The sequence below is a fragment of the Neolamprologus multifasciatus genome, chromosome 3, assembly GCF_963576455.1.
Source record: "Neolamprologus multifasciatus chromosome 3, fNeoMul1.2, whole genome shotgun sequence".
Lineage (NCBI taxonomy): Eukaryota > Metazoa > Chordata > Actinopteri > Cichliformes > Cichlidae > Neolamprologus > Neolamprologus multifasciatus.
Genome location: NC_140441.1, coordinates 26,877,386 through 26,901,418, shown reverse-complemented (window position 1 = coordinate 26,901,418; position 24,033 = coordinate 26,877,386). Strand labels below are relative to the sequence as shown.

The following is a 24,033-nucleotide window of genomic DNA, read 5'->3' as shown; positions in this document are numbered from 1 at the left end:
CTCTTTCCAAAATAAAAGCTATACTATACGCTTCTTCTGGGCTATATTCTCAGCAGCATATTAAACATATCAGGTCCCCATAAGGAGAATCGTGTGCTAACGGCTGTCTAAATGACTCGGGTAAAGTTTGTAGCATGCTGCTTGTTGTTTTTCTCTGCTTCCACTTGTCTTTGCACTAGGATGATGTCGGAGTAAATGTGCAGTCATATTGGTTGTGTTCCCACTAGTGCTGTCAGCGTAAATCTGAAATGACATTAACGTCACAACACGGCAAATCTCCGTTAACGAGCTACCGCGGATCACCTCATGAGTGGGGCTGGAAGACGTCAACACATTAACGAGCTAACTGCGCTAACACACTAGTTCCCACCAATTGAGCATTGCTGGCACATCCAACATACTGTTTTACTTTTGTCCATGACAGGCTTACCTTCAGGGTCATACATCACATGAAAACCAAAATAGTTCCAAACGCCAGATCTGAATGAGGGTGGGGGAGGTTCAATTTGCCATGTTGCAACTAGCCTAGCTTCTGTCTCGCTAGCTTGCCCTGCGCTCAGTGAATCTGTGTTCGACTACTCCGCCTAGGCTGCACTGTCGAGCGCAGATCCACTGAGCGCTCAACACAGACAGCATCATCAGAAGGAAAGTTGATAAAATAAATTAAAAATGTTGTATCGTTCGATACATATGCGTACCGAACCGAAAGCACTGTATCGAACGGTTCGATATCGATACGAGTATCGTTGCACCCCTAATATATATATATATACATATATGCATACATACATAAGGTGCCTTGAGGCAACTGTTGTTGTGATTTGGCACTGTATGTTATATTTTGCCTCAAAGTGTAATACACAGCTTAAAATTATTCAGAAAAAAGTGAATAACCACAATTGTGTTATCTTCTGTTTTTGATCATTCTTTATTATTCATCAGATTTGTTAATCATCTTTGATCACAACAGCACATCATTTACACCCTTTTTATTACGTACTTATTTGTCTTGTGTGATTTTTTTCCCCCTTTATTGTCAGGACATCATTTTAGAGTATCAAAAATATTGTTTCTGTAAATTTCATTGCACTAACTCAAGATTTACTGGCAGTAAAAAGTGAGGACATTCTCTTGGTTTCCTCGCACAAGCACTACTGGGCAGTGGAGGCCACAGGTCAGAGCATCCAGCCAGGCTATGTACAGAGCACTAGGGCAGTCGCCGTGTGGTACAGGAAGACTCCTAATAGAATTCATTCATAACAAAAAAAACATGCCAGTCATCTCACATATGTAAAGATTATTGAATTACAATCAACATAACAAAACAGCAAAATAAATAAAAAATAACCTTGCTTGGGGATTCTTTTTGCAGCAACTACAGAAAATGAACCTCTTCTATACCACATACCTCTTCTATACCACAAAATAGAGTGTGTTTTGAAAAAGACAATAATCTTTTTCAAAACACACTCTATTTTGTGGTTTTGCATCAAAATAAGTGAAGTACTATTAAAACAAATAGATTGTTCTTGTTTTGTATTTCAAATCTTGCATTCTAAAGAACATAGTGGTTTTGTATAAAATCATCCTTTTTTTCTTTTCCCTTTCTTTTTATTGTAACTGTACACTACCGGTCAAACTTTTTAGAACACCACAGTTTTTCCAGTTTATATTGAGGATTATGTAGTTTAATTTGTCTTTGCACTCCGAAATAAAAACATAGTAAAAATCAGCAACTGCAGTAAAAAAAAAAAAAAAAAAAATCTACTTTTGACCGATACTGTACACTGGGTCTCTTATACTGACATGTATTTAAAAATATTTATTCAATATTCACTCTTATTGTTACCATGTTTGTCATAGCTGAAATATTCAATTTCTGTTTTAAAATTTTTAAACATATACTGTGATTGTAAACAGATGTAGAGTCATTTAATTCATTAGGGTGCATTGGTGTATGCATTACATTGATCCCCTTTTATTTTTGACCTGCCTTGTCTTATAATATATTATACACCACATTATAGTACAAATCATCTGGGGAATGATAAATGGTGGATGTATAATAAAACTGCCTCAATTCTGGGATTAAAGATACACCAGAACAATGGCAATATAAAAGATTTTAACAAATTTAACAAAAGGTTCTGAATTTCACCGGTAATATAAAAAGTCAACTTACACAAGCACGAGGGTGGTATTTTGTGAATTCTTCCGGATGATTTCGTTCAGCCTTACTTTTCTCTCAGACTGTAAATAAAATTGTAAAAAAAAAAATTTTAAATGAATTTGGTGGACGATCATAGGCATGTCATTTCTTCTTTTGGTTAGAAATGAAGTACAGAGACAGACCTTAAGTCTAAAGGCCTCCAACTGTTTGTCTGATATTTTCCATGGTTCCTTCTGTTTTAGTTCCTGAACTGAGACACCTTCCTGCTGTTCATCACATAGCCTGTAGGGCGCAACACTCTCCATAAACCTATTCATACTGCAAGGCATGAAAAAGACACAAATGAGTTTGCTGTCAAGGAAAGAAAAAACCTGCTATCATTAAACATGCTCTAAATAACTGTACTTTCAGCGTTCTATTACAGTTAATTCAACATCATGTTTAAAAATGTCTTTTTCACTAAATGAAACTGGGACTCATAATTGAAACATTTAGGTGAAATGTCACGCCTTTCATTTGTTTCTGAGGTTAAAAGCTTTGCAGGGGTTTTGTAAAAGGATTTTAGTGCATACTGTGACTTAGGTGAAAAAGATGGCAAGTTTTTCATACTTTTTGGACTGAGGACTCCTCTCAGTGTCTGTCATGACAACAACTTCAGTAACATCGATGCGGAATCTCTTCAGCAGGGCGATCATTCTGAAAGAAACCAAAAAAAAGCAGTCTTAAAGCACTTCAGTGTCTGAAAATCAAACACCTTGTCATATAACCTGAAACATTCCTAAACGTTTTCACCCCAGTCTGAACAGCATGCAGGGAAATGCTCTTTAGGTGACTGTGTGTTGTACATCTAAAATATCCTGGTTTAAAAATTTCTAAAAGAAAAATTACATTAATTTCATCTGTGCTTTATTTAACAATGAAGATTACATCACAAATAAAAATGTAATTGAAGAATGTTTACCTGCACGCCTTTCAATTTCAATTTATCTATGAATAAAGGTTTTTAAATATTCGAATACCAATACATAGGTTAAAATAGAATAAACCTACGCATCACGGCTTTCCTCCACGTTTTCTTCATCTCCCAATATGAAAACCCTAATCTTACCACTGCGCCAACATTTTCTTCTGGTGAGCAGGTAAGGCACCAGTAAAATTAGTCCTAGAGAAGAGCAAGATAGTAGTGGTTAATTTTATATCCAAAATTATATGTGAAGATTCAGTTTTGACTACAGCCAATACCGGCACTAAAATTACATCTGTCAACTATCCATCCACTAGTCTAAGCTGAGATGCTGAGTCCTCCTTCTCTTTGATTACTGAATGATCTAGGTGTTTCCAGATAAACTCACAGACCAACTCTTCCTTGGATTTGCGTACCACCACAATGTGTCCAAGAGACATCATAGTTAGATGACCAAAGTTAAGTAGTCAGAATCCCAAACTGTTGGTTTGGAATTCTGACCAGATACCCAATCCACACACTTTTATATCAACTTTTATATCAACTAAGTGTTACACACGTCTTATTAAATTGTGATATAACTAGTGTGCCTAGTGTTTCACCTCCATCATCAGCTATCCAGTAGATATCAATAGTCTTCTTTCCCCCAGCATTCTTAAACACAGTCTTGATCTGATTGCTGTTGATGTTTTCAGAAATGTCATTAGCTGCAAAAAGCGATAATTATGTGTTATCATAAGGATTACTCCATATTCATACTTAAGAAGCTATATGCTTTCTATGTACATTAATGACAACCATCTCCATTGCAGCATTTTAAAAGCAGCATCTGTAAATGGAAATACTATTAAAGAGATGGTATGATCAAATCTTTATTTTACACTATTTCATCGACATGTAAATATCTTTGAATTAATTGAGAATCCTTATTCGTCCCCCAGACTGTTTTCAACAAAAATTGTTCATGTATAAATTAGACATTTATACATTTAGAAATGTACGTACATTTTAGCTGACAAATTTCCTCCATGTGCAGTGCAGGGTTATATGTATATTGACTTTTACTTGGAGAATAGTGAACTTCTCTATATATTTTTTAAATCAGATGATTGAACTTTTAACATCAATGCAGGACAATGATTGGTCAAAAATATACATTTTGGGTGAGATTGAAATTAAAAAATCTGAAGCATTGAAAGTGCTTGTTTACCTGTTTCCTTCTCAGGAAGCTGATGGTCATTGTTTTCAATGGCTTCATCAGGCTCAAAGCCTTGGTTTTCTAAAGTAAAAAATAAAGGAAGGATTGACCACCGCAGGGGCAAGCTGGGATTTTTTTTTTTTTTAATTTGTCATAATTTGTCTTTGTTATTATTTTTTTTTTGCCAATGTCACATGCTTTAGAAATTCATGCTAAGCCATGCATCCAACCTTTAAAATCAGAATGGTCAGTGATGTCCAGCCCATCCATCATCCTCAAGATACACAAACAGTACTTGGAGTCAAATGTATCACTGAAAAACAGTAAGAGAGAGTGTGTGAGCAACAAAAAACCTTTTAAGGACTCTTGTCAGCAAAAAAAAAAAAAGTGTAGCATTCAATTAAGTGTTAAGTAGAAGCTGTCATAATATTGTATGGTACTTTCAATATGCTAAGAATGCCAACAGGCTTTTTATGAATTTTAGACCAATAAATCATTCAGTTGACCTTTAGGACTACAGTGTAAGTAAGCCAAATTTAAATGGATGGCAACGGGACCCCACCCTACAACATCATGTACCACCACTGCCCTGCAAGTTTTTTCAGAATTAATTCAAAAAATCTTTAATCATCAAAAATCTTTGATGTTTACAATAGAATGACACTCACACACACGGCATATGAAAACAATGATAAGCTTACTATATAGCGTGGATATAATCTTCAATGCTTTTAGGAGAGCTTTCCATCCAGTTTGACTTGAAGCCAAGGACCAGCGTGTTAGGCTTCAGCTTGCCAAGACCAGAAGCCTTGAATTTAAAAATAATAATAACAATAGCAATCCATCAGAGACATCCAAATGTTTTAGGGATTTTAGGGATTCAACATTGTTAAACTCTTAGATATTTATATTCAAAGAGCCACAATTACAAATTTACAAAAGAAATTCATGATATTTTCAAGATAATGGAATTGTAAAATGACACCATAAATAAGATGCAAGAAAAACACACAAAGCCACCCCTAAACAAGAATATAAATTACTGCATTTAATTTTTTTAAAAACAGGCAATTTAAATGCCACCTCCTTACTTCAATTGTATTATAGTACTGAAATGTATAATAAAATGTTATATTTTTTTTAAAAAAAAGGAATGATATGCCATAATTACAAACCAAAAGCACATTTGTAAACAGAATGCCATTTTTGACACACCTCCAAAGGTATTTGTGTCTTCTGCAACTCAACAAGGAACCTTTAATTTGTCAGGCTCCAGCAGTTATACAATAGAGTCACTCACATGGTGATGAAAACCAGTTTAGCATTATCAAACATTATGAGAATCATACAGTATAACTTGTAAGAAGCCATTATTTAGTTTCTAGTTTCTTTTGAGTAGTGAGCAACAATTGCTTCTCAAATAGAGGACATACCTGTATCAGATATCGAACTCCATCTCTGAGGGAATCAGCCGTAAACTGAGTGTAAAACGAGCGAACCTTCCTCTTGTTTAACCATTTAACATACTGATCTGTGGAATCCTGAAACTGGGTCTGCTTTTCTGGCTCCTGGAAAAGGCAATTTCAACCTTCTATGAAAAGCTGAAGAAACTGAGCATGTCCAATTAAAAAACCTCTGACAAAAAGCCAGTGTGGGAACTTTTAATTAGTGGATAAAAAATGTTAATCAATTGTCATTTTTAACTTTCAAAGAAACATGAAACAAATAAACTCACCATTATAATGTTTCCACAGATCATAAGGCTGACATGCTTAGTGAAGCAGCCAACAAAATCCACCAGTGCAGGCCGCTGTTGTGGAGGTCCAGTCATGACAAGGCATTGTGGTCTAATAAAAGGACATCAGAGAACAAAGATAATGTTTGGGAGTTACTCTCTATTTGAATTATCCTAATGTTTGAGATATATGGCCTACATTTGTTGGGGAATGTCCTCCTTTCAACGTTCTTCACATGTTAGTGAGATTTATTTTGACAGTTTTGGGGTGTTTTTTTGAAGATAAAACAGTGATCACACAAATACTCTTTGAAAAAACAACACATGAAAAAAAAGCAAGAAAAAAAAAACAACCCACCCAAATGCTTTTTAACATTTTAGACCACTTACCTAAAATTCTTGACATGGTCGTTCACATCAGTAAGAGACACAGAGAATGACAAAGCCATGTTGTATGAACTTGCCTGTATTGAAGAGCCCCAATTTACATCTGTTGATTTAATAAAAAAAAACATTATGCGAACAGATGCAGTATAAATGACTGGTAAAATACAATGTATTTCACTTGTCCATCTGAGGCATGGTTCTTATCAAAGCAACATTGACTTCCAACTTATGCTTGATTTTGACTCACTTGGTTTCTTTAGGTATGCAATATATAGAAACAGGAGGGAGATGACAGTCCAGGTGATCAGAGCAGCCCACCAGGTAAACGCAAACATCAGAGCTATAGATGCCAGTGCTCCATACAAAGCTGTCCATTTGTTATAGTATTTGAATGCTGGCCTCCATCCTTCAAGAGATGACAAGAGAAGGACAGTTACAAGTGAGCATAATGCAAAAGTTCTGATCCTAGATCCCCAGTACTGTGTCCAGTACAGACTCCAAAAAAACTAAATTATAAGACCCACTTTTTGCCCTCCCTATGCATAAGCACATACAGGATTGAAGTGATGTTCAAAGGAATAAAACATTTAGCTTCACATTATTTTGTATCAGTTTGTTAAGTATCACCTGTCTTGGACATCACTTTTGTCCTGGTGAAATGCTTAATTTCTTGTTTAGTGAATAGACATGAGCTTTTCTCTAGTCTTAGTGCAGTGCAATAGCTGAGTACATAACTTACCAGGGGAGTTGACAAGTGAAGCATGAAAGCAGCTTAGGTTTATAAGAGCATAGGAACACAGGAAGAAATTGGAGATAATGGGTGCAATGATATTTAGTTGAGCTGTAGTAATACAGAAGGAAAAAACAATCAGCACATATATGAAACAATATTTCAAATAAGAGTAGAATGACAGTGCTGGATTACACTCACCAACAAGAATGATGGCCACAGCAATGAGGTATGTAAGGATATAGCCCCGGAGTGGTTCATTGTTTTTGCCATAACCCTTTGCAAAGAATATAATGTACGGGTATACATTGTCTTTGCACAGACACTGAGAGATGAAATAAAATACAAACATAAGTTCTTTAACAATAATAACTTTACTACATTTACAGATGCATATATCACATTTTTCATTGTTTTTCTGCTTATTTTAGTTAGGATATAGGAATTTGCACCAAAACACTGACGTTTTTTTCTTTTTTGCAGAACCTTGCTGAAGTAATGCTGAAGTGACTGTAGAAATAATAGATTGTTTATTAGGTATTGAGGTCATAGGGAATGTAGTTTATTAGTGGGTGTCATAGTAGGATTTGGTTGTAGATAGAATGTAGGAATACACAATAAAAATAGTCCTGGAAGGGGGGAACAAAGAACTGGAGTGCAGGGCAGTGGGACATCTAACCCCCACCCCCAGGACAGTAGCAAGAGATACTGAGGGTGAGGGGCAGACAATGGTGGATGGACATTTCCTTAAAAGGAGATGGGGGGTAGGGTGTCAACATACCTGGCCACTGTACCAGTGTTTTTCCACTGTGGGGGGTTTACTGTAGGAGGAGGAGACCAGAGACTATAACTGTAGCTGCTGTGTAAAACCCTTCAGATCAACTTTAGAATAGGACTGCACAGGATGTAGTGTTGATCTCTAAATGCGCATTTGTATTGGGATTGGGAAATAAAGTGATACCTTGATACTTGGAAACATCTCAGCGTGATCTCTACCAGGACCAAAAGAATCACAGAGACCGGCGTTTTCTCAACATGACTTAAATCTGATTTCTTTCTAATAATCATCAGTTCTCTGCCAGTTGTGACAAAAAGGCATCCAGTTGTGTAAAAGTATGTGGAGAAATGTCCCATGGCTTCTTTGTTACGATATACATAGACCCAATATGTTTTTGCTTCCCCATGCGATTGAGAAGTCAGAAGTCCACAAGGTGGCAGTATTCCTTAGTGTCTCTGTTAAATTCTGAGGTCCAATTTTTAAAAAATAAAAGCTAAGGTGAATTTGGCTAAGAAATGAGGTCTAACACAATTGCTATGGTCATGTTTATAAATTCTATGGCATTAATAGCAGAATTGTGAGAGTAGTGTCAGATGTTTGTCTATCACTGTTCTACTATGCAAAATTAATACTTTTTGCTGCACAAGCTGAAATGAATAAACCTTGATAATTGGTTAAGACTGTCCATATTTTACTGCCTAAAAAGTAAAAATAAAAAATATGGTTCAGTCATTGTGATGCATATGGTGGTTCTCACCTGAAAAATTTTAGGGGCAGAAACAAGAAATCCAAGAGCAGAAGACAAGGTAGCTGCAAAAATACCAGCAACAATGAGGTAATATGAACCAGACATCAGGCCCATTACCTGTAGAGAATTTTCAAAATGAAATTGTAAACAACTGGAAGAATGTGTTCAAAAAACACATTTAATATAATTACTTAAAAAAAGTTTAAATAATAAAGTTTATTTCTTAAGCAGTTTTTATATATAAAGTCAGTTTTAAGAGACAGTTCCAGAAAAGAAACACTGAACAAAAGAACAAACTAGAAGGGAATTCAAAAAGATTACAAAACAATTAAACAAGACCATGCAATAGTCAAGTGCAATTTTTTAATGAGAATAAGGATTTAAGTTAAAAATAACTTAAATTGAAACTAGAATGAGGCACGTCAGATTTCCTTAGGCAGCTCATTCTAGAACCAAGGAACCCAATTAGTAAATGCTCGATTGGCTTTTTTCTTTAAGTGAGAATTTTGAACAGTTTACGGGTTTCTGAGTATCTGAAAGCTGCACACTGTTTGATAAGGGCAAAAAAGTTGCACTATATATTTCGGGGCCAGGGAATGAAGAATTAAAAAGTAACACATAAAATTGTTAAATCAATTTTAAATCTTAAAATTAGTGGACAGCCAGTACAAAGTCTTTAAAAGCAATGTAATATGTTCATTTTAATTGATTCTTTTAATATGCCTTGATACATCGTTTTATGTAATCTATAGTCAATTCAATGCTTTTGGATTAACCTGTTAAAAGACAATTACAATAATCTAACTGAGAAGTCAAGAAAGCATGTGTGGTAATCTCAATATGTTTCCAACTCAGATCTTTAAATGGATCCTTGCAATATTCTTAAAGTGGTAGAAGCAAGTCTGGGAGCACATTGTTTATATCCTTCTCAAAGGAGAGATCAGAATAAAAAAACCCTGGGTTTATTTTACATGTAAAGATAAAAAAAAAATATGAGAAAAAATAAGTTAAGACTTGATCCAACCTGTCACAACCAATAAGAATTTCTATTTTACGTAAGTAAAATCTCAGATTAATTGAACACATCGATTTCTAAATAGCCATTAGACATTTTAAAAGGTTGGAAAGATTACTTAAGATTACAGTAGGTCTCACTGGGGCATAGAGCTGTGTAAAACCAGCTAGAAGAGCAATTAAATGTTTTATATCTTAAGAATGTGGCCCAGTGGTAGCATGTATAACCAAGAAAGAATAGGTCCCAGTACAACCTAATGAAGGACTCCAAAATTTTAGCAGAGCATGAAGAGCTCCACTTATCAATGATAAAATAAAATCTGGTTCACATTGCAATGAACATAAATGCCATTTCTCTCTTAGCTGACCAGTACCTGTGAATAGTTTGCCAAACCCTCTGAACAAGCCTGTGACTGGACGCACTTTGTGAAGTTCCAGCCCAGTTTACATGCTGGTCCCAAACAGCCATCTGTGCTGTTTCCAGTCATGAGGTCAGTCATATTTCCAGAGGCATCCCTCACTACACTTGCACCTGCAGTCAATGTAAGTTTCAAAACAGAGTCAAAAAACTGTTTCATTCATAGTCTCTGACCTTTTTCTCACAGGCAGTTTCAATAAGAAAAAAATGTGTATATACCACAGAATCTGAATGAAGCTTTTAAGTTTAGATTCCAGCCATATCTAATGCAGAGAAAAAAAAGTAAACTGAGTAATTACCAGAAGTGACAACAATCACAACGTAGCTGAGAGTGGTGCAAAAAATGGCCATTAGGGTGCCCTTCGGGATAGCAGTAGAAGGGTCCTGCAAAAGAAAATATTTTTAGAGTCATCACTTACACATAAAGCTTAGCGGGTTTAGTAGAAGAACTCTCTTTTTCTTCATGCTTGTCATACTTTGAGGTCTCCAGAGATGTTGGCTCCAGACAGGATGCCAGTGCATGCAGGAAAGAAAATTGCAAATTGACGGAAAAAGTTGCCATCAGGACCTCTCCAGTTTGGTGTGAGGTTTTCTATGAATACATCCCCTGTAGAACATACGAGATATTAGCTTAAAATTATGAAAAAACACATTCCTATTGTAAACACATACAGTGGCCTCAATGATGTTTGGGACAAAGAAATGTCTTTGAGTAACCCCACGTGATGTGAGTAACAAATGTTCCTCAGTGTGAAATCTGAAATTGAACAATCTAAAGGTGTTCTTCAAGTGCAGGTGTACATTCCACACTTTGACTCAAAGTAACTAGCATATCGGTTCAATTTATACATATGGTAGTTATTTTTCCAGGGTACCATATTGTTTGAAAAAAAGTAATATTATGTATGTTATAACAGTCGTGTTTAGTACTTTTTTGCAGATCCCTTACAAACAAGGACTGCTTGAAGTCTACGATTTATTAAAAAAAAAAATAGCAGTTGCTGAGAACCTTTTTTTGGTGATGCCTTGTTAAAACTGCAGCTACCTTCAACTTCTACTTGTTTCAAATGTTTGCCCTTTTAGATTTCTTCTTCAGCATATGCAAGACATGCTCAGTTGCATCAAGATTTTGTCAAGTAGCTGGAAGTTTGCTCTTCCAGCTATTACTTCCAATAATTAATTCATGTCAATCCTATAATGTGTTCAATATTGTCAGTGACAGTCCAGAATAACTGGCATCAGAGAATGGAGATCAATGCATTAGAACTGTTAGGCAGAACTTATTAGAAGGACTGATAACTGAAGGAATTAAATCAAAAGATTTTTTTTTCAAAGGTATGTTTTGGAAACTAGATTGTTGTGAGAAGAATAAACTTACTGTTATATCCAAAGAAGCCCTGTGACCTCTTCTGGAGGCTTGGAGGTATCAGTGTTCCCACAAGGTAATCAGCGAAGGAAGCCATGAGAACTATGAAGAAAAAAATCTGAGCCTACGAGAGTAAAAGAGAGAAAGAATGAAGGGAGATAATTAAAATAGGTATAATGAAGAGTAAACATTAATAAGAAACAACAATATTTGTAACCCATGTCCAGCAAACAAAGTGAAATGTATTTGGTTGTGCTTACCTTGGCTTCCCAATCCATTCCACCGAACGTAATGAACAAAAGAATTGTCACCGTGACCACACCAATAATACGGACATCATTGAGTGCATCGACCATTATGGTACCATAGCTCTAAAAAAAAATCAACAAGTTATTAACAGGAATATGAAAGTTTAAAGATTTAGAATGCATTATTTTACAAGATGTGGTTACCTATTTATTATTATTATTATTATTATTATTATTATTATTATTATTATTATTATTATTATTATTTGTTTACCCTCATCAGATCACGTACGACCTCTGAAAAGCCAACAGTATGGAGTGCGACAGCCAAAGCATTGGCAATGGAAAAGATCAGTCCAATTGATGCTCCTAGTTCAGGACCGAGTGTGCGAGAGATCATGAAATATGTCCCACCTAAATATTGAAAAATATGCAGAAACAAGGCTGTTAAAAATATTGTGTGTGAATGGGGACCAGGAAGAAGGGAAGCAACGCCGGGAGCATTGGCACTATTCTATCATAAATGTAGTAAGAGTACTCTTAAAGGAAGCATTTATTAAAAGTGTTATAGAGATATAGAGAGTATTGGACAGGATAGTAGGTTTGAAAATGGGAATTCAGTGGATGATTTTAAAAGGCAAGATTAAGTGGCAATAATACTTATACTGTGTCATTCCAGTTTAAAATAATTTACTCACCTGATTTCACTCTCCCATTGGTGGCGATGGCGGAGATTGACAGGGCAGTTGTTGTGGTCACTGACACAGCCATGGCTATAATGACCAAGCTCAAAACTGAAGAAAGAAACAAGTTAGGACTCAGTATTATAATATTATGATCATGGAAGTTTTTAACTAAATTCTATTTAAATGGCTTGAATAAGAATGTTTTACATGTACTGTATCGATAGAACTTATACAATTCCATTATTATGATACATTTTGCATTTATTTTGTCATATATCCACAGAAATGGGTAAGGAATTTACTCCCAACTTATATAAATTTGTATTATTTATTGATTTTTTTAATTTCTCATGTCAATAGTATGAAGTACCTTCTGCAGGATGAAATGGAACAAATTTTAACCAAGGTGAGTATTTTATTCAACCCCAAATTATCATTTCCTGTTAGATTAGTAATCTAATATCATGAATTAACAGCCCAAATCAATGAAAGTTATATATACCAGAGCTGGCAACAGAAAGCAGGAATAAAAAGGACCCAATATACTGAACAATGAATGAATGTTGTTTTACCGATGCCTGCCTGAGAGGTAATCCATGTTAGCCGGAGAAAGAGGATGACACCCCAGATATTCAGCATGCAGCGCATCTGTGATCAAAAGAAAAAAAGTTTATTTTTTGGTTTTAATTGTTTTTTTTTCCATTTGTATGTTGTAGACTTAAATACACAGAAGCTTTGTTCACCCAGACTGCAATAAACCAGCCAAATCTAGTAGGTGGTTTCCCTTCAGGACCTTGGGGTTCTTCATCATCTGCGGTGGCATCATCTGCGGCGGCATTTTCAGCTTCCACTTCCTAAAATAATAATAAATCATTTAGAAAGAAAGTTTTCTGAATAGAAAAATAATCAAATGTCAGTTTTTGATTAAACTAGTTATTAATTCTATAAGGTGCAAAATACTGTGCTTCAATTTTGCAATAAAAGGATGTAAAAAAAAAAACCAACGTTCCATAATGTGGAACTCAAAAAAAAAAAAAAACACTCAAAAAAATAAAATTTAATTCAATTCAAGTTTGTTTATTAGGAAATCCTATCAACAGTCACTGAAAGGAACTTTCTGGAAGTTGTGCTTGCTCCTCTGATGAGCAAGGACATTGCAATGACAGGAGGGAACAAATTTCCTGCTGCAGCATAATTTTATGGTTGAGGGTCACATGACAATTTCATCCTGCTTTAATGGGTTCTAGATTTATATCGTCTATGAAATAAATCAAAAGTTCTAAGTTTAAACTGTCTCCTTCATAAATTGCAAAGTTAAACAACACAAGAATGAGATGTTTTCCCCACAGCTGGAAAACTCACCTCAAATGTTTTGCGCAGAACATCAAGAGAAGGTCTGATTTTGATCTCTTGGTGGGGCAGTGTATTCGCATAATACTCTAATTGTGGCGCCGTGTCTATGGTGTTATAGATAGAAGTTTTCCGTGGGTCCATGTTTGAGTCCTTCTGTCCCGATGCGCTTTTTGTTCCAGTGAAAAAAAAGAAAGAAAAAGTTATTAGATAATGAAACCATAACTGCTTGAAACTGTATTTCCTTCAGTGATTGCTAAAGTTTCTTTCTTTCTTTTTTATTTATTAATTTACTTTGTTTCTTGTTTATAAATTTCACAGATCATAGATTCTACCAGTTGAAGTAGAAAAAAATCTAGCATTTAACAAACCTTGACATGCCTGAGATGGTGAAGGTTGGATTTATACTGCTATCAAAATGGTGTGAGGAGTACCTGGGAGGTCCTTCTTCAGGATTTGCCTGGTGAATACCTGGGCCTGACCCAGTAATCTTAGACTTCAACTGCCCCATTGCTAGTCTCACTAATACCTGTTGGACATTATGGAAGAAAAGAGGAATGAGAAAGGGTTATTCATTTTTATTTATTTATTTTCTTGCACTGAACAAAATATTTAATGAAATTGAAAGCTTGGAGAAAGACTTTTGTTCATATCATGTAAGTGTAATGTAATAATGTCCAATGAAGATATCTAAAAAAAAACAAGCAAAAAAACTATACTTACTGGGGTTTTTTTTCCTGATGAAAGAATCAGCAGTTCAAAAAATGTCCCTTTGATCATCTCATAGCTCAGCTTTTATACTCTGAGTGAAATGGGTGGGATATGTGACATCTCTTCCCATTTTTGGTAGCTGTTCTGAAAAAGAAATCTACGCATTATGCTTCACAGGAAGTGTGACATCTAACAAAAACAAAACATCTATTTATAATATTGGTAGGAAATAAAAAACAAAACAAAAATATGTAGTCATGTTTCTCACCAACATTTAAAATATAAACATAAATGAATGATTATTTTTATTTTATTTAAGTTTAACATGAGTAATACCTGACCAACCTGAATCAGCCTATGTTTTTCAGAATTGTTGGGACCTCATGAGCAAGCAGTGTTTCCAGCTTCAATCAAAATTGAGGCTGGAAAAAAGTAAAATGTTGAAACTTGGGGGAAAAAAATATGGTTAATTTATTTACAAATGGCAGCAATATGCAAGTTCCTACGTTGTTTTGGGTTTTTTTTTTTAACCATTTTGTATTTTTTCCTTGCCTGTAATTCAGAAATATACAACATTTTCTTGCATACACTACTGTCTGCCTGAGTAAGATCTGCCTGAGTGTTTTAAAATTGAAACAAACCTTTGGCAGCATGGCCTTCATTGTGGCAGGGCAATGCTATAGTTGACCCTGCAATCAGCATTCTCATAAGGTCACTGTGCCCTTGTCATTTGATACAACCACAAGGTTGATGTTTTTATTGTCTGAAAGGTGTTTTGTAAGTACTATAATTTGCACGTTTGTCATTACATTATTAACACTGTATTTTCCACATAGCAGAAAAAAACATTACCATCTTATATTTGAGTGGAAAAATCGGGGGTTCATATATCTTTTGTTGGGATTAATAAACTTTGTTTCACCCTAATGTCAATAGTTTCATTATGAACATCTGAAATTTAAAAACCTTTAAGGCATGAAGGTAGACATGTTTTTAAACACTATTCTAGCCTTATTTTTCACAGGGATTTTTCAAGATGATCCTGCACTGCTTAAATAATGTTCAGATTCAAGCTCTGAAGAGGTCACTGAGGTCGGTGACTGATAGTGTTGCACAATTACGGTCAAAATGATAATCACATCATTGTTTCTAACATAAATTTTACAGGTTTTTTTAATTATTAATTCACTTTAGTAACATAAAGTGTTTCTATCGCACTGCAACTGTTTTCAGTTTTATATCTTGTTATCTTCATACATTGTGCATATTAATCTGTCTTTATTAACATATGATTTTTGGGGGACAAGTACCATCTAGTGTTACAGACGCTAGAATTTAATTGTATCTCTGTTTACGGAGTGTTACTCATTCAGACTAGTCCAGGATCCAAGAAACTTCAAGCAGTGGATCGGGAAACAGCTGTGACTAGTTCTTCCAGGCAATTTGTGAGCAACTGATTTAGGGAGTCACTGATTTGCTTTTGCTTTGGACTAAATTTGTATTATTTATGCAGTAGTTCATCATATTTTATTTATTTCCAGGTGTGCTTTCACTGCATTGACAATATGTTTGGGATCAACGACATGTTGAAAAATTAAGCTGTTGCCAATCTTAATTTCTAGATGGATGCTGTTTGTACTTCGGCATAACTTTTTTCTCCCTGTTTACCTTTGTTATGTATGGCTTCTTGACTGCCATACTTCCATTAAACCATTTCTTGTGAAGCTTCAGCAAACAACACGTGCATTAAATGATGGCGCTGTGTCATATTTTTATATTTAAAGAAAAACTGCACACCATGATGAGATATGCCAAGTCTTCAGCTAGGTCCCATCTAAGTCATATTATTTGATGCATCTCAAACTGTTTTATCTTTGGCATTTTATGTAGACTTGGCTACAAAAAAGTAATTGAATTACACAGTTTTGTAGAAAGTTGCTAGTAACAAAGTTTCTAAAGATACAACTTCAAATTGATTCTTTCCTAAGTTTTAATAATAATAATAATAATAATAATAATAATAATAATAATAATAATAATAATAATAATACATTTTATTTATAGGCGCCTTTCAGACCCTCAAGGTCACCTTACAGTAGCACGTAAACAATACCATAAAAAACATAAGAAAAATGTATATATAGCAAACATGGTAGATAAAATTTAGACATAAACAGTCATAAAAGTATAAAAGCAAATATAAAAACTGAGCAAGGTAAAAATGGCCTAAGACAGATCAGGTGTATGCAATTTTAAACAGATGGGTTTTGAGTAGTGATTTAAAAGTGGTGAGACAGTGTGCGGTCCGTAGAGCAAGTGGAAGTGCATTCAAAAGTCTCGGGGCAGAACAACTAAAGGCTGAGTCTAATGGTAGTCAGGTGAGCAGGTGGAACTGACAGAAGGGAAGCTGAAGAAGAGCGGAGTGTACGAAGGGGTGAGTATGTATGAAGAAGATCGGATAGATATGGAGGAGCGAGGTTATAGCGCTTTGAAAATGAGAAGCAGGATCTTGAAATTGACACGGAGGTGAATTGGGAGCCAATGGAGCTGTTTAGGAACAGGTGTTATATGTTCAGTGGATCTAGTTCTGGAAATAATACGAGCAGCTGTATTTTGAACCAACTGCAGTTTATGGAGGGATTTAGACCATAGAGAAGAGAATTACAGTAATCCAGACGAGATGTGACAAGAGCATTGACAAGTATGGCGGTACTGTGTGGTGTGAGTGAGGGACGAAGACGGTTAATATTACGGAGATGAAAGTAGGAAGACCGAGTGATATTATTTATATGTGCTGTGAAGGACAGAGTGCTATCGAGAATGACACCAAGACTCTTAACCTGAGGGGAGGGTGTGACAACAGAGTTATCAATGGATAACAAAAGACTGGTTGGAACTGTAGTCGGTTTTGATCTGGTGCCTATTAAAATGAATTCTGTTTTATTGCCATTAAGTTTAAGAAAGTTGTGAGTAAACCAGACCTTGATTTCACTTAAACAGTCAGCAATGGATGTGGGTGGGAGAGTAGCTGTGGGTTTTCTGTTATGTGTAGACATAACACTTGTTCATCCCTACAGTGAAGTGTGCTTTTAAACTTTATGACCCACAGGATATCGTTTGACTTCAAAGCAAGACAAAAAAATCTCTGTTAGGTACAGGGAATCAAAATTTAAAGAAAAGAATGATTCTACACTGTTGCATACTACAGACAACACCATGTGTTTGAGATTGCTGTTTGATGATTTGTCGTTCTGATTTGGACATCAGTGTGTTTTAGGGATATTACTGAGTTTTCATATTTTTAGCTGCACACTTTCTTGATGAAAAGGTTCACAGTGACTCATATTAATAATATTTTAAAAGGTGCATACCTGGATTGGAAGGCCTAGCAGCAGGTGTTTTCAAAAGTGACTAATACTGAAATGCAACACAATGGAAAATAGATAATTGCAGTGGGCAAGCAGCCTGCACACATCATGTATTTAATTTAACTGGTGCTTAAAAGTGGAATTGTTATCTCTTATGGGGATTTTCCATCTTATGTTATCTACCCTTTCTTGCTAAACCTATGAAACTGGTATCGACTTATCTTGTTCTCACTGGTGATAAAGCTATATTTCTATTGTGCCTATGATTTAAAAAAAGAAACCAAGCAAAAATGACATCCATGTCAGATTTCCATGAGGAAGACTTCCAAGTTAGTTGGCTTAAGGGGCACTTACTACTTACTATTTACTTTCCCTCATAGGATCAGGTAAGTTTAGATTTATTCTTTCCCATAAAAATTTAATTATCTAAAAACTGCATTGTGTATTTACTTTGGTTATCTTTGTGTAATAAGTCTGTTTGATCTGAAACAGTGTGACAAAAAATGAAATCTGGAACAAGGCAAATACTTTAACAGTAACCTGATGAGCGTTGCAAACTTTTTGCAACACTCATTTTTTTTCCCAGGCCTGCCAACGGTGCAACCAAAACTCTGTCAATAAAACCTCTCAAAACAACAAATATAACTACTCTAATGCACTCTCTCAAGTCACAAATCTAACTTATGAAATACTACTTGAAGTAAATGTGGACAACCTGGAGTTACACCTGATATTTACTTACAGAAATATAGTTCCCTCTCCATCCTGCATCCTTTAAAAAATACTTTTGAAAGCCTTAATTAAAAATGCTCAGGACTTTATATAGAACGTTCTTTCTTATCAAATAATATGAGTGGCCACAAGCCACACTTTTTATTATTATTATTATTATTATTATTATTATTATTATTGTTGTTGTTGTTGTTGTTGTTATAGGACTGTTGTCCTATTCTTCAACCAAAACTACATGAAGGAAACTGAATGACTTTTGTACAATTCATTATGAAACAGTGAGTCATATTTCAGGAATTGCACCCAAGCAAGAATGTCCTGGAGTGTTAGAATGAACTTTTTTCATAAAGGTTTATCAGCATCTGTTTAGAGGAAACAATTGTAGAATTAAAAATGGAAGAGAGACAGGCCTTCATAATACTTAAAAATGTAGTATTATGATGGTCCAAAAGACCATCAGGGTGTACACCTCACCCCTGGCGTCGTTGCTCACCTCTCAATTTTAAATACACGTAGACACTGAGGGCTATCAGGAGCTGCTCTCTCTCTTACCTGCTGCTCTCTGACAGGTAGCTCCAGGTCTTAAATGCACCTTAGAACACACATGCATCAACACTACATATGAGCGGGCGGAGGGAGGTTTGGAGTCTTCACACCCCCGTTCTCTGCGGCCTGTTGGAGCGGACATCGGTGCGTTGGTGGTTCTTTGTGTCTGGGGATGGGCATCCAGGTACACACCGGCTCACTCCTGGTGGCTGCTTATCGGGGCCCGGGGCCTGGGGCTCGCTCGGGCCACTTCGGGGGTGGGGTGCCCTCAGCCTCTCGGCCTGGGGCTCGGTCACTCTGACGCAGCTGGCTGCCAGCGGAGCTCATGGGCACGTCACTGCAACCCCCCCTGGCTTCTGCTCCTCGGCTGCGGAGTGACCCCTCATCTGGGGCTCTCCTCAGCTCTTTCTGGGATAGTGGCGCAGCTGCCCCTCTGTTGGTCTTCCTTGGTCTCTTGTGTTCTGGGGGCCTCTGGATGTCTGGAGTCTTGATCTCCTCCATACCTGCTTCATGCCCTGGTGGACGGGGCTATGGCCCTCCCACACCCTCTAGTAGATCATTACATGAAGGAACCTTTTAAAAACAACACCGTCCATGCGCACACACGGGGACTCACACACACAAACTACACCCTTTTTGGCTCCTACCTCAAAGCACACTGTGCGCTGTCGATCTTATGTGCTGCACAATAATGTTTAATATTTAGTATTTACTGTTATATTCCCATAGATCATCGTGATGTTGTTTATTATGTTGCCCTTTTTTTTTTCTTTCGCTTGTTTTCTCTTTTTTCTTTCTCAACAGGTGATCCAGGTGATTGATATATGTATGTTGTCTGCTTATTATGTTGGTTTTGTTTTTTGCCCTTTATCCCCGTCCGTCTTCCCCGCTGTTTTTCTTTTCCTCTTCTTTCTCCCCCTTCTTTTCCTCAGTCAAGTCATCTGTCACGTATTTACAGGTGAAAATAAAATAAAATAAACAATAAAAGGTGAATCAAATAGACCATTACGACAACGCTGGGATGATCCATTTGGTAAAGTAAATCCGTTGGGCATCTTTCTTCACCTTTAAGCAATAATTCTGATGGCAAAAGAGCCAAACGGGACAGGGAAGAAAAAAAAAAATGTAGGTGTTTCCCACAGAGAAACTGAGTGATCACACAGTCAGTCCCAAGTGCTCTGCCAGCCTTTCTGGCACTACCCCCCGATCCCACTACTAAAGGGGGAAAAGAGAAATTATACAAATCACAAATGATGACCCAAAAAATAAATAAATAATTAAATTAAATAAATTAAATAATAATAATAATTATCACTATTTTTAAATTAAATAATAATAATTAAATTAAATAATTAAGTAAAACAAATCAGGAATGAGAATCAATTGAAAGAAGGAATACACAGAGATGATAACAGTAATGTATTAATAATCTACACTAAATGTTATACCACGCTGATCTCAAGCAGTACATTGGTTTGTATAATTGAGTTTACATTATTCATGCAAATATCTTTATATAAGAGCCTGATTGGCCATCTTTCTCATGATAATCCTCAACATATAAGGCCCATTTTGCATAAAGCTCCAGAACAAGGGCAGCTGAATGCCATTTTTTATTTCTTCCAGTTCTGAGTAATTCCACCAAAAGTTGTGACCTTCTCACCCTGCTTCTTGCTGATAGTCTTGTAGCCCATTCCAGCCTTGTGCAGGTCTAAAATCTTGTCCTTGTTTTCCTTTGAAAGCTCTTGTGTCTTGTGGAAGAAGAAGTTGGAGTGGAAGAGACTCTCTCTGTGGATAGGTGTGCTTTATATACAAAATGAGTTGAGATATGACATTTCTTTCATTGATTGCTTAATTGATTGCAATTTTGGGTGCCAGAATTCTAGCTGGTTTGTGCTTGGAAATAAAAGTTTCCCCAACATGCCACTGAGTGTTTTGTTTCAACCCAGTGGCATGTTTCGTTTTTATTAGTTTTTATGTATATTTTGTCTGAATTAAAAAGAAAGAACTTTAAAATATAGAGACCGTTGCTTTTATTGTAAGTAAGCACAAACCACAAATTCAAAAGGGTGGGTTTGAATTTGCAAATAGTGCATGGGTGTGTGCCCAACCATTCTACGTGTGCTTAGTGGACTTGAGGAACGCAGGAGATTGGTGAGGATAGCTGCCATTAATTCACACTCATTCCTGGTGGGTGTTGCACACTCCCAGGGCTTCACTTCGTCATTGATTTTGCTCAGAATTTTTATGGACAGCATTTCTAGGCATAGAGAGTTGCAGAAAGATTCCAGTTGGGCAGTTTTATAATCTCATCTCTGCAGCTCAATTCATGCAGACAGTTAACCCTTCAGCAACAAAACAACAACAACAACAACAACAAACAAACAAGAGCACAAGCAATGCCAGAGTTACCTTTACTTTGAGATTACGTCTAACCTTCATGCTATTTATATAAAGACTAAAAATACTTTGGTCCTTGTTGTGAAAACGTCATGGTATAAATGAGACATTTTCCATAAAGGGGGAAAAGGCACACTGTATCAAGGACAATAAGAATAACTTTCTATAAAAAATAGGATAAATTTGTACTGAAATGGCAATACATTTTTATGAAAAAAGTCATCCTATCAGTCCAGGAGATTGTTGTGTGGGTGCAGTTCCTGAAAATATGAATCACTGTTTCATTATGCAATGCATACAGTGCAAAAGTCCTTTTTGTATTTTGGTTCAAGAATATATACACAGGATAACAGTTATGAATAATAATAAAAAAAGATAATAATAATAAAAAATGTCACCTCTATTACTTGTTTGACCAGTAGGAACTTTCTATGTAAAAGCCATGAGCATTTCCAGTTAATGTTATTATTCAACAGGACAGGGGATGGTTGTTTGATTTCCTTCTTGTTGTTTAATCATTAACCCTGACCTTCAGTAAGAAAACTGAGACCTACTATTCTTTCGATGTTGTTATAGCTTATTTTGTTAGTTATAGATAAATCATTAATGCACTCTTTGAGTATTGTGTATTTTGGTGTGAGAAATAGGGCAATACTGTGCATTCATAAAGCAATTCTACCCACAGGTCAAAAAAACACAACAGAAATAGACTATACATATAAACCATACTATATTATATATAAAGGTTTCTGTCCGCTGGACAGTAACATAACCCTGGGAGAGCAGGGAACTTACAGCACAAGGGTTACTCCCAACCTATTGCATGTGTGTGTTGTACATTATTGTATATAATGCAACGTACCCTGAATTAGATAAGTGAAAGAAAATGGATGGATTTTTAACTTTTATGTTCACACACGTCAAGAGGTCAAGCATGAGGGAAACCACATCATGGCCAATGTTTAAACAAGGAAGGTTAACTCATCAAAATGATTTATTTATGAAATAGATATGACATTATTTTTTCAATCCCCAAAACATACATGATCAAAGCACCACAACGGTAGCCCAATATCACACAAAATTGAAGCAACATTAAAAAACAGAAGCTGTAGGCTCAACTAGATTGGACAATCATAATGAAGCAGTTCATTTTAAGTTGCGGATTCAAGCAACCTTTCGTATTTTTGAGCACCAAATGGCACCCAATAGGCATTAAAACTCAATGCAAATAGCTGAGAATCACATAATGCTCACTACTCTCCTAATTAACTCATATATGCAGCTAAATGGCTCTATAAAAGTTAAACATAGTCTTGTCAAATCACTTCATTATCTGAAAACAAACAAAAGAAAACATCCCTATGGAAAAGTATGTCTGTGAAGGTTCTCAGTCATCCAGGTCATCGTAGTCTAAGGAGCTTGGAAAGAAAAGCGTCTGGACTTTAAGTTGCTTGAAGACGTTTCACCTCTCATCCGAGAAGCTTCTTCAGTTCTAGGGTCAAATAGTAGAGAGCCCCAGATTTAAACCCAGTGGGAGTATCCCCCCCAAGAGGGACAAAAGGACCCCCTAATGATCCTCTAATCACATGACCCGTTTTCACACCTTGGCTCTTGTGGATTATGTAAACTTATGTTTGGAACTGTTACCACTGTTTCTGTTTGTCTTCTTACATAACAGCATCGATGGTTTCAACCAGTCATGTGATTCACTCAGGAACCTGAAGGGACGTTATCCTTCACCCTTTATTTATTTATTTATTGCTGTGGAGCAGTTGTTCAAGGAAACTGCAATAGTGTTGACCAAATGAAGCTTACTGAACAACTGAAGCGTGTATCAAAAAATGGTTCATTACCAGAAGCTTTTCAACACATCCCATTTGGCGCCATCTGGCGGCCAAAAAAATACAGAGCCGCTTGAATCAGTGCCATGTGGCCATCACTATTATGTAGAGAGTAGTGTGCTTAATGTGTAAAAAGTTAATACTTATGAGACAGGTAATGAGTATACCAACTGTTAACCCACTTTGTCACACTGTGAGATACAGCAGCTGAACCTTTAGCGTTAACACACTGCGCGTCAAACTGCACACAGTTTGTGTGTTTGCTGACACTTGTTGAGCTGATAGAAATGTTGCATTTGAAATGACCTACCACAAAAAAAAAATCCTTTATATTTCCTGCTTTTCAGTAGCACCAACTAGATGCTGAAGTACCACAACCACAACTTACAGACCGGCACTCATTCTGGCCCACTTTAACCCCTGAGTATAAGCACTATAAATGAAACTAAAGTAATGAGCCTGTGCTGAAAATGTAAAGAGTAGAAAGTACAGATATTTGTTTAAAAATGTAAAAGCTAAAAGTAAAAGAATTTGTATTTTTATACTTCCCACCTCTGCCTGCCACGCTTTAGTGATGGATGAGGATCCTTTAGAGATGGGGTCTTAAAAATGTTTAACATCTCTATCACTTTGAAAAGAT

The 24,033-nt window shown here is 36.0% G+C and overlaps 1 protein-coding gene across 2 annotated transcripts; it reads right to left on the bottom strand.

Annotated features, from left to right (window-relative positions):
• Window positions 1-943: 943 nt before the first annotated feature.
• On the bottom strand, window positions 944-14,639 carry LOC146522351 (solute carrier family 12 member 3-like). 2 transcript variants are annotated; one of them, XM_085136976.1, is made up of 28 exons: window positions 14,516-14,639; window positions 14,164-14,321; window positions 13,805-13,961; window positions 13,186-13,296; window positions 13,015-13,090; window positions 12,455-12,550; window positions 12,031-12,170; window positions 11,769-11,879; window positions 11,521-11,632; window positions 10,619-10,749; window positions 10,442-10,526; window positions 10,099-10,256; window positions 8,720-8,827; window positions 7,386-7,509; window positions 7,194-7,295; window positions 6,702-6,860; window positions 6,458-6,557; window positions 6,068-6,179; window positions 5,766-5,900; window positions 5,034-5,140; window positions 4,563-4,645; window positions 4,345-4,413; window positions 3,737-3,841; window positions 3,221-3,332; window positions 2,780-2,866; window positions 2,353-2,488; window positions 2,183-2,250; window positions 944-1,240 (listed from the first exon to the last, which is right to left on the bottom strand). In XM_085136976.1, exons 1-28 carry the CDS (start codon window positions 14,570-14,572, stop codon window positions 1,102-1,104), a joined length of 3,138 nt encoding a protein of 1,045 aa, XP_084993102.1. In that variant the 5' UTR covers window positions 14,573-14,639; the 3' UTR covers window positions 944-1,101. The 2 variants fall into 2 exon arrangements, with proteins under 2 accessions (XP_084993102.1, XP_084993109.1); XM_085136983.1 differs by having other exon boundaries at window positions 14,227-14,321.
• Window positions 14,640-24,033: the final 9,394 nt, after the last annotated feature.

Excerpts from the sequence above, each read along its gene's own strand:
- LOC146522351 (XM_085136976.1), bottom strand. The coding sequence starts at position 14,572 with ATGATCAAAGGGACATTTTTTGAACTGCTGATTCTTTCATCAGGAAAA. Across the intron at positions 11,633-11,768 it reads GAATGGATTGGGAAGCCAAG|GCTCAGATTTTTTTCTTCAT; the intron begins GTAAGCACAACC and ends TTACTCTCGTAG. Across the intron at positions 6,180-6,457 it reads GACCATGTCAAGAATTTTAG|ACCACAATGCCTTGTCATGA; the intron begins GTAAGTGGTCTA and ends TCCTTTTATTAG.